The sequence below is a fragment of the Protopterus annectens genome, chromosome 13.part0, assembly GCF_019279795.1.
Source record: "Protopterus annectens isolate FY-2018-M chromosome 13.part0, PAN1.0, whole genome shotgun sequence".
NCBI classification, from domain to species: Eukaryota; Metazoa; Chordata; order Ceratodontiformes; family Protopteridae; genus Protopterus; species Protopterus annectens.
The window spans coordinates 384896962-384916047 of record NC_056747.1 but is presented as its reverse complement, the minus strand read 5'-3'; the positions used below and the strand labels follow the sequence as shown (position 1 = coordinate 384916047).

General features: G+C 41.7%; 1 protein-coding gene across 1 annotated transcript in view; it reads right to left on the bottom strand.

Moving 5' to 3' along the window:
• Positions 1-364: 364 nt before the first annotated feature.
• The window catches only part of GAMT (guanidinoacetate N-methyltransferase), a 306917-nt gene continuing 288195 nt past the window's right edge, over positions 365-19086 (bottom strand). Inside the window, exon 6 of the mRNA XM_044054004.1 lies at positions 365-954. Coding sequence (XP_043909939.1) covers positions 814-954 — 141 coding nt within the window. The 3' untranslated portion in view covers positions 365-813. The remainder of the gene's footprint in view (positions 955-19086) is intronic.

Genomic DNA, 19086 nt, shown 5'->3' with positions numbered 1-19086 from the left:
CTAATCTTAAAAGGGTACCTTTTGTGACCTACTTTACAGAGGCACAGTAGGCTAATCTAATAGGGAGGCGGAAGCCAAATACACTCTGGCTAGGCTTATAAATGCCCTAGGGCAGATAGCCTAGTATCTACCTATGAACCTATCAGTACAGAAAGGTGAAACTTTGCTTTGGCCATCCTTTTAGATCTTTCCTGAACAAACACCCGCTGCACATAACAAGCAAATTAGATCAGTTCAGCTGAGGCAGAAAGGAAATCTAAACCCCAGCTTTATGTCCATACTCTTTTGTATGGAGTCTGATAACATTTGCAGCAAAATTGATATAGGGCAGGTACCTGGTTAACATCCACATAGAGCTTTTTTCCCCTTGGTTTTTGCTCAAAAGGGGTCACTTATGTAGCCAGGGGGATTGTTTTATTAACATTTGTTTACTGGGCTAAAGTAAAAGGTAATAAACTTAGATGACCTTTGACTTGTATATAAAGAGCCATGAAAGAGTAATGGAAACGTGTTTGTTTTGTACCAAACTGCAATGCTGTCCAGGTTTGATAAAATGGAAAGAGCAGCATAAAAGGGAATCTGGAATGAGCAGCATAAAAGGGAATCTGTCACAGTACATCAAGTACCACAAGTTGAAGTGAAAAGGGCACAATATGTGCTTTATGCAGTTGTGTAGATATGCAACCTGATGTGGTTTTTAACAAAAAAATAACTTATTGAGAAATATAGCTTAGCTACCACTAAATTGTAGTCTATTTCTGACATTAAAAAATTCACAGTGATGTCCTTCGTCAGCCCAGTGTAATCAGATGATCACTGCTTGACAATGGTTGGTGTTATCATTTTGTGGAATGAGTAGTATCTGCAGTCTTCAGGTGGAATGAGATCCAGTACTGTCGTACTAATGTTTTCCTTTTTGAATCCAGCCTCCACCAAATGAGGCAGTTGGGTCTCCTGAAAATGGCAGAACAAGTACAAATTAAATTAGGACTCCTCAGTGCAGACAAGAGAAAAGCAAACATACCAGTAAAGAGGTGGACCAGTTCCACGAGACAGTGCATACATGAACTCTTTAAAGACGAAGAAAATGCATCTGACAAGAACTCCAAAGTACACTGCTTTTAAAATGCTCTTGGTCTGAAAAGTTAATAAGTAAATTGCACAATGCTGTTTCAAAGGTATTAAATGAGGTGAATTTATCTAAGCAGCCTACTTCAACAATTTTGTGTATTGTTTCAGAATGCTGATGAAATTAAATACAGCTTGAACACTTCTAACAAAAAGTATACTGCCATTTTAACAGTCACCAAAAATCTCAGCAGAAACACAGCAGAGGTGTTGAGGCAATATATTAAAAAATTCCAATAGCAAATAATACCCGAAGCAGAACAATATTAGCAGCAGTCCAAGTTGTAAATGTCATAGATCAGTAATCGAATAAAAGCATAGTTTATTGTAAAACAAGGTTAGCTCTTTCACTGTAAAGCTTCATCAGACCAGAATTATAAACACTGAACTAACATTTAAATACTACCAAGTAAAACTGCGCCTTTCTTTCACCAATGAGATTCAAACATGTCACAAGTTGCTAAGCTACTGTATACACAGCAAAAAACTTCAGTTGAAAATAAATCCTCCTAAACTCATTAAATGCATTCAAAATACCTCTAAAGAAATACTTTCTTAACAATCACAGCTGTCCCTGTACCCAAAACTATAGGCCTCCATAAACAGACATATCTTATCCATCGATCCTCCATCATCTACTGTCATACCTCTTTTCATCTCTCTCTCTCATCATACACACCAAGCTATCAGCTTCTTCTGTTCACATCATCTTTGTCTACCTCCAGCAAATATCACACCTTTTCTTACCATACTTTCACCCATATTCTTATCACTATGAATATACTATATATATTGCATCTATTTTCTGTATCTTCTGTATTATCATGCTTGTAGCAATCTACCAACTACATGTTGTTGCACAAATTAACTCATTTAATGTATTTTCATTGTAATTTTTGCTCTGTATATTCATTTGTTATGTCATATTTATGAAGCTTTTCTCCCCGAGCCTCCAATGAAAATGGATTTCTGGCCCAGTGGACTTTACCAGTTAACAAATGTCAATCAATCAGTAAACAAACAAACAAATAAATAAAACACTTATGAAAAACAAAACAAAAGAAAATACATTTAAAAATCACCTTTTCAGCCGCCTTCTTTTCAAAATAGGTTTCATAGAAACAAATCCATTGAGCCCATGTCCAAAGTGTGATCTAACTTAAAAAACATCTCAGTTCAACAAATTCTGTATCATTAGCCTTGCCCTTTGTGTGGGACTTACTTTAATCGTCTCTGTGACAAAAGGAAAGACTGCCAGCCCAGCAAGTTGGAATTTTGTAAATAATGCATGTCATTTGTGAATATTAATATGATTTATATAGAAGTGTGACATAAGGAGATACTACCAGCACAGCTGTCTGGAATTTTGTTAAGTAATCATATGTCATTTGTGAGTATCAACATGATTCATATGCTTGTTTACAAATGTATTAGAACTGTATGTTATGTGTATATTAAACTGCTGGTACAGAAGTATGTGTTGAACAGGGTTTGTACAGTGCTGAGCCTGGATGTGTGACCACAGCATGCCCTACTGAATTACAGCAGAAATATATATATATATATATATATATATATATATATATATATATATATATATATATAAACTATTGCACATGTGTAAATGTATATGTTTTAACAGTGGGAACTAGAACATAGAGGGTTAACTTGCAAAACATCAAGAAAATAGTTGAATTTGGTTAGCAGATATAGAATGTAACACAGCAGATGAGTGGGGGAAAAAGGGAGACCTATACCTAGCAAGCAGGGCATCACTGTACAGGAAAGGGATACCTAGTGCTGCCCATGGGTCTAAGGGAACCCATGGTGGGCAGCTCAGACTGTCCCAACAGAGTCCGCCAGTAGCAGGGGAAGCCACAAGTCCAGGTACATGTATAGGACCAAGGGTTAAATGTTTTAAATGCAACCAGTGGGGCCATGTAGCATATAGATGTCCATGGAGGCAAAGTGGGGAACAAAAGTTGGGAGAGCCAGTAAATGGGAATGACCGAATGACAGCAGTAAGTTGTCTTGAGACAAAAAGGGTACCAAACTACCACAAAAGGGTATATCCTATCTTAGTAAATGGGCAACAGGCCACTGCTAAGAGAGACACCGCCTCTGACCTAACCATTGAGAAGCCTGCAGTGGTTACAGAGGAGCACTACTTGCTTGTGCTGTCTACTCCAGTCAGAGCTTTAAGAGGAACCCTATTCCAAATACCTTTGGCTAGGGTTCACCATGACTGGGAGTGTGGAAAAGGAAGCAAGCAAGTAGGTGCGTTTGAGGATATCACTGCAGATGGCCTGATAGGGAATGATTTTGATAATGCAGTACCTTGTGTGCATGCAGTTACACCCAGTCAGGCTTGGAGACAAGCATGTGGGTTTGGTAGCCTGGGGGAGACACAGACAGACTGCACACTTGCAGCCAGGACTGGTGAGGTGGTTACTTCGGAGAGGGAGCTAACCTGTAGCAGTGAGACTGAAGGTGAACCACAGCTGCTTGTAGGTACTGATATTCCCTTGGATAGAGTGACTGCAAGGGCAGAGGTGAATAGTAGTACCCAGGCTGACAGTGAGGCACTGCTGTCAGAGGATGCCAGACTTCCTGTGGAAGGGGAGCTGGGAAGGGTTACAAAGAGAGAGCTGAGAGACAGGCTCAGCTCTCAGACCCTACATTACAAGGCCTGAGGGAGGTAGCTAGTGAAGCACCTGATTCTCAAGGGGAAGGGGGAATCTGTGTACTGGGACAAAGGGTTACTGTATAGAGAGTGGACCCCTGAGGGAGGGCTAGAGGGTGAGAGAATACAGCAGTTGGTAGTGCTCAGAGCCTGCCATCTGGCACTTATAGCCATAGCCCATGATATTCCCTTTGCAGGTCATATGGGCATAAAGCATGCCAAGAGATGCAAGTATGCAGAACATTTATTGGCCTGAGATTTCTAGAGGTGTAACAGGGTACTGCAGGACCTGTGAGCAGTGCCAAAATGTAGGCAAGGCAGGAGACAAGGTCAAAGCTTCTTTGATACCTTTGCCTGTGATTCAGGAGCCATTTCAGAGGGTAGCTATAGATATTGTGGGGCCTCAGAGTACCCCAAGTTCCACAGGGAAAAAGTATATCCTAGTGGTAGTAGATTGTGTTACCAGATACACCAAAGTGGTGGCCCTGTCCTCCATTGAAGCAGAAAAGGTGGCAAGTGTTTTGTTAGAGATTTTCAGCAGGCTAGGTTTCTCAAAAGAACTACTGACTAACAGAGGTGCCAATTTCACATCAGACCTGCTGGCTTATCTGTGGAAGCACTGTGGGGTGAAGCATCTAAAGACGACCCCTACCATCCCCAGACTAATGATCTTGTGGAGAAGTTAAACCCTACACTAAAGACTATGCTATGGGCATTTGCATACCAGTTTAAGAGGGAGTGGGACAAATATTTGCCCCATCTATTGTTTGCTTCCAGAGAGGTGCCCCAGGAATCCACAGGATGTTCTTCGTGTTTCACTGTTGCAGTCATCACTTGTGGGTCATCCCTGCTGGATAGCCCTCAGCTGGCTAGAATACTGATTTCCCTCCTGCGTCGGCTGACTGGTGACTGAGACTGACATCAGGGCTATAAAATGAGGCAGCCGATGCCATTACATCAGTATTTCTTGCTGTGGAGCCCAAAGCAGAATCAGTTTGTGCCATTTGGAGTCCAGTACGACACCGGGTCCATCTTCTCCTGCCAGCATGTTGGCCTTTAGTCATGCGGTTGGGTCCAGAGCCACTTTGCAGGTACCAGATTCCATAGAGATAGTACCAATGATGATGTCAGGCAGAGACCAATGACCAGGCCGCCGGTTAAACTAACCTTGTATAAGGCCATTGAATCCACCAGGACCAAAATTAAGACCACCCCTAAAAAGACCCCTTCCCAGGGACCCAGCCACCGACTCCCTTCCATCCAGCCTGCCACACAGTCACAGCAGCTGCTCAGAATGGCAGAAGACATAATCACTCCAATTAGAGGAAGCCAGCCTACCCAAGCCACCCCAGCTAAAAGGAAGAGGGACACTTCCCCTGAGGCTCTTTCTGAACAGGAGTCAGAAGGGTCTGAACTAGAGGAGTCGGATACTGAAGACCAACCTTTTGCAGCATTTGAAGACTCTGATGTTGACGACCTCATTCCTGCTGCCTCCCCACCTGAGGACCTGTCAGGGAATCTTTAAATTCCCTCGGAATATTTTCACTGGGAAGCACAAGATTACCCTCAGTCAAAGAAAAGAGAGAGTTCCTTGACCTGCCACAGCATAAACTTCTGGCCATTCCCCCAATCCTGGATGTGGTGAAGGATGTCTTTTTGGAATCTGCAATCACTCCAGACTCACTCGCCCCTGCCCCCAGTAAGCCAGACAGATATTATTAGGGTGCAAGACACCCACAAGTATCTTTTTAGAAAACCCTGCAGCTGACCCAGAGGTCATTATTCAGGGTCCTTAGAGGACTAGGGCTAGCTCCTCTAAAAACCCCATTCCAATTGATAAAGAGAGCCATTAAAGCTTTGATTTGTCAATTTCATATGCTGAAATACCAGCAAACTGTATTGGAATTATTAAAACAGAAAATGTCCACCCTACCAGACAGCAGTACAACCAGGGAACTAGCGGATCTTATACTTTCTAGCTCCCAGGTAGCCAAGCATTCCCTGCATTGTGGGTTTGATGCCTTGGAAGCTTCTAGCAGGGCTGCAGTTACTGGATCTGTGATCAGAAGGTAGCCTGGTTAAGGGAACAACCTTTGCCTGACCAGGTAAAGTCCAAGTTACTAGACGCCTGTCTGGATAAGGACCAGCTGTTTGGACCCAAAGCTGAGGAGGTCATTAAGAAAATGGAAGACAAGGCCAAGTCTATGCAGACTGTGAAGGATTTCTTACAGGTACAGCCTTCCAGGTTCAGTAGGAACTTCCCCACAAAACATTGGTCCATTCCTTCCCAAACAAAACCTGTCCAGAGGAAGGGGCGCAGAGATAGGCCCTCTAGGTACCAGTCACAAAGCCAACAGCGATCCAGACATTGGACCACTGCAACTCCTAGGAAAGGGAGTTCTAATTCCACTATACCACAATATAAAAAAATAAGCAAAAATACCACTCAGCCAGTTGAAAGAAGCAGCAAAATAAACTTCTATAAACACAGAACATATTTATTAAAACCAATCTCTAGCGCTTCGGCCACAGCCTTTTCGGAGTACAAAAACACAAAAGAACACACCCCTTATATATAACACTTAATTACATCAATTACTTAATTTAAATAACAATTAATTACATAAGTGCTTTCCAACTGCATTCCTTATTCATGCCCCTAGGGGCTAAAGTATCATACTTCAAGATAAAGACTGTTTCTTTATAATGCAATTTTTCTTTTAAAGCAATCTCATCATTTTCAACAATTTGTTCCAAAATACATGCTTTTAAATGACGCAACTCCCCACCATGAAACATGTTAAAATGAAGGGCTACAGGACTCTCCATATTATTCCTTCTAACATCTCTAATATGTTCCTGTAGTCTTACCCTAAAAGTATGTTTGGTCTCGCCTATATAAAATAGGCTACAACTACATGAAATAGAATAAATCACTCCTTTTGTACTACATGTAAAATAACCAGCTGAGGGAAACTTCAGTCCATTAATTTTTCCAAAGGAACTCGATATATATACACATACAGAACAACCACCACATGGGACAGTTCCGTATATGTTTTCCTTCTCTGTATCAGGGGGCTCAAAATTATTATGTACAACCATATCCTTAATATTTCTTCCTTTTTTGTATGAAATTAAAGGATATCTATTTAAATTTTTTACCTTATTCTTACCCTTGAGAAGAAAATCCCAATGATGTTTAATTGTATCCACTACTTCTTGACTAAAAATATTGTAACTCGTTACAAAATAAACCTTCCTATCCCCACTTATCACTGTATCCTTTACCCTCAAGTAGTTATTTAGACTCCTTTGTCCAAAATCCTGGCTTTGTTGAAATAGCAATTTCCTCATAGACTGGAGTATAAGTTCTTTACTATACCCTTTGTTTAAATACCAAACAAGTTTGAATCAATTCATGCCGCAAAACATCTGGGTCACTACATAGGCTACTGGCTCGTAATAGCTCATTAAAGGATAAGGCACAAAGCGTATGCATGGGGTGACAAGGTGACAACTATTACTATCAAGAAAGTGGGCAACATCATTACATTTTCTATGGATTTTAGTGTTAATATTTCCAGAACTAACATCTAACTCCAGATCCAAAAATACAACTTTCTTTCCTACTTGCAATCCATCAAAACTAAAACCAAATGATTATTGTTCAACTCTTCAACAAAGGTCTTAACTCAATTTTCACCAGTTTTGCACAAAAAAATTAAATCATCAATAAAACGTGCATAAAAAACTATAATATGAATAAAAAAACTTTTTTGATACAAAAATTCAACTTGAAATAAACCCATTACAAGGCTGGCATACATGGGTGCAAAAGATGCACCCATTGCTTTGCCCTGTAACTGATGATAAATACATTTATTGAACTCAAACAAAATGTTTGTTAAACAAAATTGCAATAACTCAATAACATAATAAGTCAAAGGGTTATACCCTAGAAAAAAATTGCACGGCTTCTAAACCTACATTATGTAGAATACTAGTGTAAAGACTTTTCACATCAATCACCACCCAGTAAAAGCCTTTACCACATTTAACTGATTTGACTTTATTAATAAAGTCAAAAGAATCCTGAACATATGATTCTAGTTTTGATACATAATTTACAAAATGAAAATGTAGCAATTTTCCTATACCATGTAAGAAGTATTTATTTGCCGCTACTGTAGAACGACCAGGAGGCTGCTCCATGCTCTTATGAATTTTAGGTAAACAATAAAACTTAGCCATGGAGCTGCCCTCAACCTTAAATTTGACCTCTATATCATGTTTTGTTAAGTAGCCTAATCTCAAGCCTTTTAACAAGAGTCCCTTAAAAGTTTCCATAGCTTTATAATATACAGACCTATTTACAACTTTATAAACCCTTTCATCTAACAAGTGGTCCATACACATATTAAAATAATGGGAATGATGAAGCACTACTATTTTCTGACCCTTGTCGGCGGGCTTAATGACTATGTCACGTCTTGTAGTTAAATCCAGCAATGATTTCCATTAATTTCTACTAAGATTATATTGAATGTTATTTTTATCAGAAAAAAGTTTTTTAATTTCTTCTCCAAAGCATATTTTACCATTACTGAAAACTGCTGTATATTCTCATTATTAAAAGCAGGAATGAATCTACTCTTATATTGTACACGTGATGTGTCCAGTAAACAATATGCATTTAGGTCATTCAAAGAGTCAGCAGAAGAATCACAAGAAAAATACATTTCATCTTCATCATGTAATGAAGTGGATAACATTTCATCCTTTTCAATACTACCATCAAAAAAATCTACTAGATGTAACTTTCTACATAAAAAAAAATTTCCATTTGTAATACATACCACCATGGAAAAGCCGTGGGGACAAATTTTAACCCTTTTTGTAACACTGACAGTTCAGTATTAGATAGCTGCACATTAGATCAATTTACAATTGTATCACTAAAATCCCTAACTACAACATGTTCTAACAAATCACTTACATATTCCATGTCAATATTGAGTCCTTTTATTATTAAATTTCTGTCCATCTCTGTTGCCGTTATAATGTGTTCTCTTGCCGTATCTGTTTTCTCCTCCACGAAAATTGTGCTGGTTAACAGAGCCCCGAAAATTCTTTTCCTTCCAATAATTAGGTTGCTTAGGTTGAGGTAAAGAAGGATATCTAACATCCTCATTTACCGATTCACCTGCACTGTTGGTTACATCCGACGAGGCAAAAGAAACACTCAACTGCTGTTTTGACTTACTGGAAGTACTCCCACGGTTTCCTGTTTTATTAGACTTTTTAAAGGCTCTACCTGAGCCATAGTCACGAAGGTCCCTTCCAAGTTTTTCAATTTTTGTTTTAATAATATTCTCTGAAGCCCCTTCAAGTCTATTTAATGTAACCAATACTTCTTGAAAATGAGGAGCCCCAAGTTCATTTGACAAGGTGATGACCAGATGTTTTGTGGCATGAATTGATTCAAACTTGTTTGGTATTTAAACAAAGAGGGTATAGTAAAGATCTTATACTCCATTCTATGAGGAAATTGCTATTTCAGCAAAGCCAGGATTTTGGACAAAGGAGTCTAAATAACTACTTGAGGGTAAAGGATACAGTGATAAGTGGGGTAGGAAGGTTTATTTTGTAACAAGTTACAATATTTTTAGTCAAGAAGTAGTGGATACAATTAAACATTATTGGGATTTTCTTCTCAAGGGTAAGAATAAGGTAAAACATTTATATAGATATCCTTTAATTTCATATAAAAAAGGAAGAAATATTAAGGATATGGTTGTACATAATAATTTTGAGCCCCCTGATGAAATTATACAGAGAAGGAGAAAAGTACAGTTTTGTACCTACCATAAATGTAGATGTCCGATAGGTATGCATCTGCAGTCATCACATATGGGTTGTCCTGCCTCAGGCAGCCCTTCGGTCGGCCGGATTCCAAAGTCTGGGTCTGGCCTCGGCTGATGTCGCACTTTCCCCGACGTCAGAGCGTCTGGGGTGTAAAAGCATCAGCCAACGCCATCTTCCTCAGTTTTTCTTGCCCCAGATGCCAGGTGCCCTCTAGGAAGGCTAAATTTGGAGAAATGCAATAAAATTCCAAACATTTGCAAAAATATATACATATATATACAAACAAATACACCATAATAGATTCCCCCAGCTAGCCAATAGAGGGGTAAGCACCCTAGGAATACCACAGAGGGGAAGGAGGGAGGGTAAACCTGACTGCAGGTGCATACCTATCGGACATCTACATTTATGGTAGGTACAAAACTGTACTATGTCCTTCAAGGATGCATCTGCAGTCATCACATATGGGTAGAATACCATAGCCAATCTGGGGGTGGAGGTACTAAGTAAAGGATGGTGTAGTTAAGATACCCTGCAGGACTGCCGTAGCAAAACCTGCTCTGGATCTGGAGTATAAAGGTAAATTGTAATGCTTGGCAAATGTATGCATGGAGCTCCATGTAGCAGCTTCTAAAATGTCCTTGGTAGCCTCCCCTCTTAGGAAGGCTGTGGTGGTGACTGTGGCTCTCGTGGAATGAGGTCTAATGTTAGCTGGCACAGTTTTTCCCTGAAAGGAGTAACAAAAACGAATGCAATTTCCTATCCATTTTGAAATTGTCTGTTTGGAAATTGCTTTTCCTTGTGCCCCAGCAGCATATGCTACAAACAACTGGTCAGTCTTTCTGTAACTTTTAGTTTTGTCCAAGTAGTAGCGCAATTGTCTGTGCATGTCCAGGGTGTGCAGAAGTCTCTCCCCTTTATTTTGTGGTTGTGGGAAGAATGTAGGCAAGTGAATAGCTTGGTTCAAAGATACCCTGGATACCACTTTTGGCATAAATGTAGGATTGGTCCTCAAAGAAACTCTGTCCTGATGAAAGATAAGAAATGGCTGCACTGCCATTAAAGCTTGTAACTCAGATACTCTTCTTGTTGAGGTTATGGCCAGAAGGAAGGCAGTTTTCCAAGACAAAAACTGTAGATCTGCCGATGCTGCTGGTTCAAAGGGAGGCAGTGTTAGTTTTTCCAACACGAAGTTAAGGTCCCAAGTAGGTAGAGGTGGTTTCCTTGGAGGATTGATGTTTTTGATTCCTCTTAGAAACTGTCTTAGGAGAGGATGAGAGAAGACAGGTGGATTAACATTGTATTCTGCTGAGATTGCCGAGGCATATATCTTAATGGAAGAGTAAGACAGGCCATTGTGGAACAATTCTGCCAAATATTCTAGTATATGTGCCATGTTCATCACTGTCACATCTAGGCCCTTTGTTGTATTCCAAGTGTGAAATCTTTTCCATTTTGCTGAATATGCCTTCCTTGTGGAAGGCCGGCGAGCTTCCATAATAATATCCTTTACTCTCTGGGACAGGTTATCCTGAGGACGAGTCATGGTATTCTCCAGGCAGTTAGCTGCAAGGTTTTCAGGTTGGAGTGTAGAGTCTTGAAATTGTGCTGCGTCAGTAGGAGTGGCCATAGGGGGAGAGGCCATGGTTTCGTCTGTGACATGCTCTTTAACAGTGGGTACCAGTGTTGTCTTGGCCAGTTTGGAGCTATCAGAATCACTCTGGGCTGCTCTGCCCTGATCTTCAGTAGGACCTTGGTCATTAATGGGAGAGGTGGGAAAGCATACACTGTTAGAGCTTTCCAGCTGAAAGAGAGAGCGTCCACTTTCCATGCTTGAGGGTGGTATGTCCTTGAGCAGAATTTCTTCAGTTGATGATTGTGGGGGGAAGCGAACAGATCTATTTCCGGCCTTCCCCATGATTGTGTGATGAGTAAGATGATGTCTGGGTGCAGCATCCATTTGTGTGCATCCATGGTAGTTCTGCTTAAGCTGTCTGCCAGTATATTGTCTTTCCCTGGCACAAACTGGGACTGTAGCTGTATGTTGAGTTTCAAGGAAAGTTCCCATAGATTCATTGCCAGTCTGCAAAGAGGGTAGGAATGGGTGCCTCCCTGCTTGTTTATGTACCACATAACTGTGGTGTTGTCTGTCCTTATGAGCAGGTGGCCTTGATGAAGGAAAGGTTTGAAGGCCTCGATTGCGAGTATCACTGCCAGCATCTCCTTTTGGTTTATGTGCATGCGCAGCTCTCTTTGTGACCATAGCCCTTGGGTACATCTGCCCTCCATGTGTGCTCCCCAACCTTGGTCTGAAGCGTCCGTGGTGATGGTTTGGTTGGCTCTTGGCTTGCTGAAGGGCAACCCGCTGTTCGACTGGCAGGCTTGAGCCCACCACAGAAATTCCTTTTGAAGGCATGGAATGAGTGGGATCAAAGTTTCTAAGCTGTGACTGTGCTGAGTCCATAAACTTCTTAGATACCATTGTAATTTTCTCATATGCAGTCTTGCTTGTGGAATCAGAAGAATGCAAGATGCCATGTAACCCAGGGCCTGTAGGATTTTTCCTTGCAGTCAGCTGAGTTTGTCTTGTCAGATTCTTGAAGTAATCCGGTAGTTGTTTTTGTTTTTCTTCTGTGAGAAAGGCCATTTGGGGGGTTGTGTCTAGATCCGCACCCAGAAAAGTTATTCTTTGGGATGGAACCAGTCTTGATTTGTGGATGTTGACTGTATATCCCAAGGCCTGTAGCAGGTGGATGGCATAGTCCAAGTCCTTTAACAAAGTTTGCTTGCTGTCCGCTTGCATAAGGCAGTCGTTCAGATATGGGTAGATTTGAATCCCCTGAAGTCTGCAGTGTGCAATTACTGATGCCAGGCATTTCATGAATACTCTGGGCGCAGTAGATAAGCCAAAGGGCAATGCTGAGAATTGATAATGCTCTGACCCTGCAAGAAATCTGAGGTGTCTTCTGCAGCTTTGTCGAATAGGGACATGCAGGTATGCCTCCTTGAGGTCTAGAGTCACCAGCCAAGACCCCTTGCCCAGCATGGGAAGGAGTTGCTGTAGAGTCAGCATTTTGAATTTTGGCACAATAAGGTAAGTATTCAGTGCGGACAAGTCGAGAATAGGCCTCCATTGATTTTCTTTTCTTGGAACAAGGAATAATCTGGAGTAAAATCCTTGGCCTTGTTCTGAAAGAGGTACCTTTTCTATGGCTTTCATTTGCATTAAGTTGGTAATTTGCTTCAAAGCCTCTGCCCTCGGATTTGGTGGCATGCCTTTTCTTTTTGGCAATGTGTGGAAATGGAACCTGTATCCTTTGTCTATTATTTGCAGTGTCCATGTGTCCCTTGTAATGCTGTGCCAATTTTTTGAGAATAAAGAAAGCTTTCCGCCCAAAGGTGCTTCTAATTGAGCCCTGGTCGGCGGAGTCAAAATAAAGTCATTGAGTCTGTCCTGGTGTAGCAGTTGTAGTTCCTGCACTACCTCTCTGGTTGGGAGGCTGCCACTGACGGCCTCTGTAGGAGTCTCTAGCTTGCCCTCTACCTCTGGCACGCCTATTCCTGTCTCTCTGAGATCTGTCTGAGTCCGGAAAGGACCAATTCTTAGTAGGCCAATTTCTGCTGAATCTCGGTGGTTGGACTTGCAGAAAGTCTTTGACTGTTTGCACAGATTTTGCCTTTTCTTCAAATTTCTTTAAAACCTCTTGAGCCATGGAACCAAATAATTTTTGCTTTTCCATAGGAGCATCCAAAAGCTTAGCTTTAACATGGTCTGGCAGAGATTGTTTCTTCAGCCAGGCATGCCTACGTATAACTGCACCTGTTATAGCTGACCTACATGAAGCTTCCAATGCATCATAACCACACTGCAAGAAATGGTTACTAACCTGCTGGGAGTTATGCACCAGATCCTGAAGGGATTTGCGATCAAGGGGTTCAGAAGAGGACAGTTTCTTATACAATTCATCTAACAGATACTCTTGGTACTGTATCATATGAAATTGACAATTTAATGCCCTCATGGAAAGAGTTGCAGAAGTATACACTTTCTTACCCCATCTCTCTAATGCTCTGGACTCCCTTTCAGAGGGTAGAGGATTTTTAGCAGTGGCAGCTGCAACCCCTTTTGGGCCCTGGGAGATAGTTTCTGGATCAGCAGAGTGGGCCTTGTACAAGTGTAGATGTGAGTCCGGGACCCTGTAGTACCTATCAGGTTTGGCAGGAGCCGGAGGGAGAGAGTAAGGGGCTGTACTAGCATCAGAGTACACATCATCAATGACATTCAAAACAGGAGGTATAGCTAAAGGCCTATGCTGAGGTAAATGTAAAAAGGTCCTTAATCTCTTCCTAGAATCAGAGAATTCCTGTCCCTGCCATTGAAAATGTTCTCTCATAGAGTGTAATGTCTCTCCAAAGGAAAACTCTTCAGGAGGCGAGGCCGAGGGAATAGATTCTTCAGCATCAGAATCCTCGTAGGCCAAATAAGCCTCCTCCTGGTGGTCTGACAGAGCAGAGCCATCAGTGGACTCATCTGAGGACTAGGGATCAGAGGGCACAACCCTGGGCCTTTTGTCCAGAGGTGGTTGAGAGCCCCTGTCCGGATGAGGTTGGGAACCTCTAATTAGTGAGATTAGATCCTCTGCTAGGCTAAGAATCTGAGAGCCAGAAGAAGGTCTCTGAGTGGGAACCTTGGGAGGCAAAGCTTTAGTAAGTTTAGCAGCTTTAGCCCTAGAAAAAGCCTTAATGGACATGGAAGCAGGGGGTCTGGCTGCACCACGTGCAGGAGTAGACTTGTCTAAAGGAATGGTGTCGGAAGGTTCCTGGACACCGGTTTCAGTAGGTAATTCAATAACCGACTCAGCCGGGGCCTCCGGGGCCGAGGTAGTCGGTTGTGCGGTTTCGGTAATAGGAAGTACCAAGGACTCGGTTTCAGCCGAGACCGAGACACTCGCGGTAGGCCTGACCGTGGTTTCAGCCAAAACCGCGGTCCGCGTGTGTCGGTCCTTGTCCTTCCGTTTTTTAACTAAATGCGAAGTCGGAGTCTCCGACAGCATCTTATAAGCAAAAGTAGCCCCAAAAAATTCCTCTGCAAACTCCGACCGTCTAAGAGTTCGTCGGTTGAAGGAAGCACAGGCTGAACAGGCTGAGATGTCGTGGTCTGGGCCTAGGCAGGGGAGGCAGTAAGAGTGGAAATCCTTATGAGGTATTTGTTTCCCACAAGTTAAACTTTTAGTTATGTACTCACCATAACTTCAGATGTTTGGGATCCATCTCGCCTACATTCTGACTGATGGGTTCGGAGCCGATCCCTCGGCTCCGACTCGGCACGCTTATGCCAAAGAGTGAAGTCTCTTATTGGCTGAGCTTACTATATCCCAGGATGCACCACTACCAGTCCCCCAGATCTAGTTTGTCCGCATACATGCACACATGCACGCTCTGCTTATATAACATCGTCAGATGAAACAAGATAAAACAGTAGAACTCAAAACCGTTCAATCTCTTCTGATCTCCAAGGCAGGGGGAAGGAGGGTGGGTATTAGGAATGTAGGCGAGATGGATCCCAAACATCTGAAGTTATGGTGAGTACATAACTAAAAGATGTTATGTGATCCTATCTCGCCTACATTCTGACTGATGGGACAGCGTCCTAGCACCTGAATCCTGGGTGGCTCACTGGAAAACACTCCTGAGTACCGTGGAACCAAATGATGCTCGCCCTTTAGATGCCACATCCAATTTATAGTGGGAAATGAAAGTGTGCGGATTGGACCAAGTAGCCGCAGCACAAATCTCCGAGATAGCAAGCTTGGAATGAAAAGCTATAGAAGTCGCCATAGCTCTGGTAGAGTGAGCTTTGATAGATGTTGTAAGTTGCTTATTCAAGAAGAATAAGCCTGAGTTATACAATCTCTAATCCATTTGGAGATAGTAGCTTTTGTGATGGTTTTGCCCAATTTATTGTCTGAAAAGGACACAAACAATTGGTCTGACTTACGAATTTGTTGAGTCCTGTCTAAATAGAAGCGCAATTGCCTGTGAACATCCAATTTATGGAGAGTGTATTCTGCTTCATTGGAGAATTTTGGAAAGAAAACTGGTAGCTCTAGGGATTGTTGGAGACAGAAATTAGAACAGACCTTTGGAACAAAAGGATGGATTAGGCCTAAGTGATACTCTATCCTTGTGAAAAATCAAATACCGTGGTCTGATAGACAGGGCTTGAAGCTCTGAAACTCTTCTTGCAGAAGTAATTGCAACTAAGAAGGCCGTTTTCCAAGACAGATATTTTAACTCACATGTAGCAGCCGGTTCAAAAGGGGAAGATGTTAATGCACGAAGCACCAAATCAAGGTCCCACGGAGGCGCAGGATGAAAAACTGGGGGTCTTAACAGACCCGCACCTTTAATGAAAGTTTTGCATAGTCTGCTGCTCATCAATGGAGGATCCATGGACTCGTGGAATTTAGAGATAGCCGCTAGTTGGACTTTAATAGTAGAGACAGAAGATCCTTGATTAAATAGGGATGTTAAGAATTTCAAAACCTCTGGGATAGGAGCAGTGATAGGGTCTAAGCCCCTTTGGGAAAAAACCCCCCCAGGAAATTTTTTTTTTGGGGGGGGGGGGAAAAAAAAACCCCCTAAACTTTTATCCCCAACATTGGACCACTGCAACTCCTAGGAAAGGGAGTTCTAATTCCACTATACCACAATATAAAAAAATAAGCAAAAATACCACTCAGCCAGTTGAAAGAAGCAGCAAAATAAACTTCTATAAACACAGAACATATTTATTAAAACCAATCTCTAGCGCTTCGGCCACAGCCTTTTCGGAGTACAAAAACACAAAAGAACACACCCCTTATATACAACACTTAATTACATCAATTACTTAATTTAAATAACAATTAATTACATAAGTGCTTTCCAACTGCATTCCTTATTCATGCCCCTAGGGGCTAAAGTATCATACTTCAAGATAAAGACTGTTTCTTTATAATGCAATTTTTCTTTTAAAGCAATCTCATCATTTTCAACAATTTGTTCCAAAATACAAGCTTTTAAATGACACAACTCCCCACCATGAAACATGTTAAAATGAAGGGCTACAGGACTCTCCATATTATTCCTTCTAACATCTCTAATATGTTCCTGTAGTCTTACCCTAAAAGTATGTTTGGTCTCAAACAAAGAGGGTATAGTAAAGATCTTATACTCCATTCTATGAGGAAATTGCTATTTCAGCAAAGCCAGGATTTTGGACAAAGGAGTCTAAATAACTACTTGAGGGTAAAGGATACAGTGATAAGTGGGGCAGGAAGGTTTATTTTGTAACGAGTTACAATATTTTTAGTCAAGAAGTAGTGGATACAATTAAACATTATTGGGATTTTCTTCTCAAGGGTAAGAATAAGGTAAAACATTTATATAGATATCCTTTAATTTCATATAAAAAAGGAAGAAATGTTAAGGATATGGTTGTACATAATAATTTTGAGCCCCCTGATGAAATTATACAGAGAAGGAGAAAAGTACAGTTTTGTACCTACCATAAATGTAGATGTCCGATAGGTATGCATCTGCAGTCATCACATATGGGTTGTCCTGCCTCAGGCAGCCCTTCGGTCGGCCGGATTCCAAAGTCTGGGTCTGGCCTCAGCTGATGTCACACTTTCCCTGACGTCAGAGCGTCTGGGGTATAAAAGAATCAGCCAACGCCATTTTCCTCAGTTTTTCTTGCCCCAGATGCCAGGTGCCCTCTAGGTAGGCTAAATTTGGAGAAATGCAATAAAATTCCAAACATTTGCAAAAATATATACATATATATATATATATATAAAACAAATACACCATAATAGATTCCCCCAGCTAGCTAATAGAGGGGTAAGCACCCTAGGAATACCACAGAGGGGAAGGAGGGAGGGTAAACCTGACTGCAGATGCATACCTATCGGACATCTACATTTATGGTAGGTACAAAACTGTACTATGTCCTTCAAGGATGCATCTGCAGTCATCACATATGGGTAGAATACCATAGCCAATCTGGGGGTGGAGGTACTAAGTAAAGGATGGTGTAGTTAAGATACCCTGCAGGACTGCCGTAGCAAAGCCTGCTCTGGATCTGGAGTATAAAGGTAAATTGTAATGCTTGGCAAATGTATGCATGGAGCTCCATGTAGCAGCTTCTAAAATGTCCTTGGTAGCCACCCCTCTTAGGAAGGCTGTGGTGGTGGCTGTGGCTCTCGTGGAATGAGGTCTAATGTTAGCTGGCACATTTTTTCCCTGAAAGGAGTAACAAAAACGAATGCAATTTCCTATCCATTTTGAAATTGTCTGTTTGGAAATTGCTTTTTCTTGTGCCCCAGCAGCGTATGCTACAAACAACTGGTCAGTCTTTCTGTAACTTTTAGTTCTGTCCAAGTAGTAGCGCAATTGTCTGCGTATGTCCAGGGTGTGCACAAGTCTCTCCTTTATTTTGCGGTTGTGGGAAGAATGTAGGCAAGTGAATAGCTTGGTTCAAAGATACCCTGGATACCACTTTTGGCATAAATGTAAGATTGGTCCTCAAAGAAACTCTGTCCTGATGAAAGATAAGAAATGGCTGCACTGCCATTAAAGCTTGTAACTCAGATACTCTTCTTGCTGAGGTTATGGCCAGAAGGAAGGCAGTTTTCCAAGACAAAAACTGTAGATCTGCCGATGCTGCTGGTTCAAAGGGAGGAAGTGTTAGTTTTTCCAACACGAAGTTAAGGTCCCAAGTAGGTAGAGGTGGTTTCCTTGGAGGATTGATGTTTTTGATTCCTCTTAGAAACTGTCTTAGGAGAGGATGAGAGAAGACAGGTGGATTAACATTGTATTTTGCTGAGATTGCCGAGGCATGTATCTTAATGGAAGAGTAAGACAGGCCATTGTGGAACAATTCTGCCAAATATTGCAGTATATGTGCCATGTTCATCACTGTCACATCTAGGCCCTTTGTTGTGTTCCAAGTGTGAAATCTTTTCCATTTTGCTGAATATGCCTTCCTTGTGGAAGGCCGGCGAGCTTCCATAATAATATCCTTCACTCTCTGGGACAGGTTATCCTGAGGAGGAGTCATGGTATTCTCCAGGCAGTTAGCTGCAAGGTTTTCAGGTTGGAGTGTAGAGTCCTGAAATTGTGCTGCGTCAGTAGGAGTGGCCATAGGGGGAGAGGCCATGGTTTCGACTGTGACATGCTCTTTAACAGTGGGTACCAGTGTTGTCTTGGCCAGTTTGGAGCTATCAGAATCACTCTGGGCTGCTCTGCCCTGATCTTCAGTAGGACCTTGGTCATTAATGGGAGAGGTGGGAAAGCATACACTGTTAGAGCTTTCCAGCTGAAAGAGAGAGCGTCCACTTTCCATGCTTGAGGGTGGTATGTCC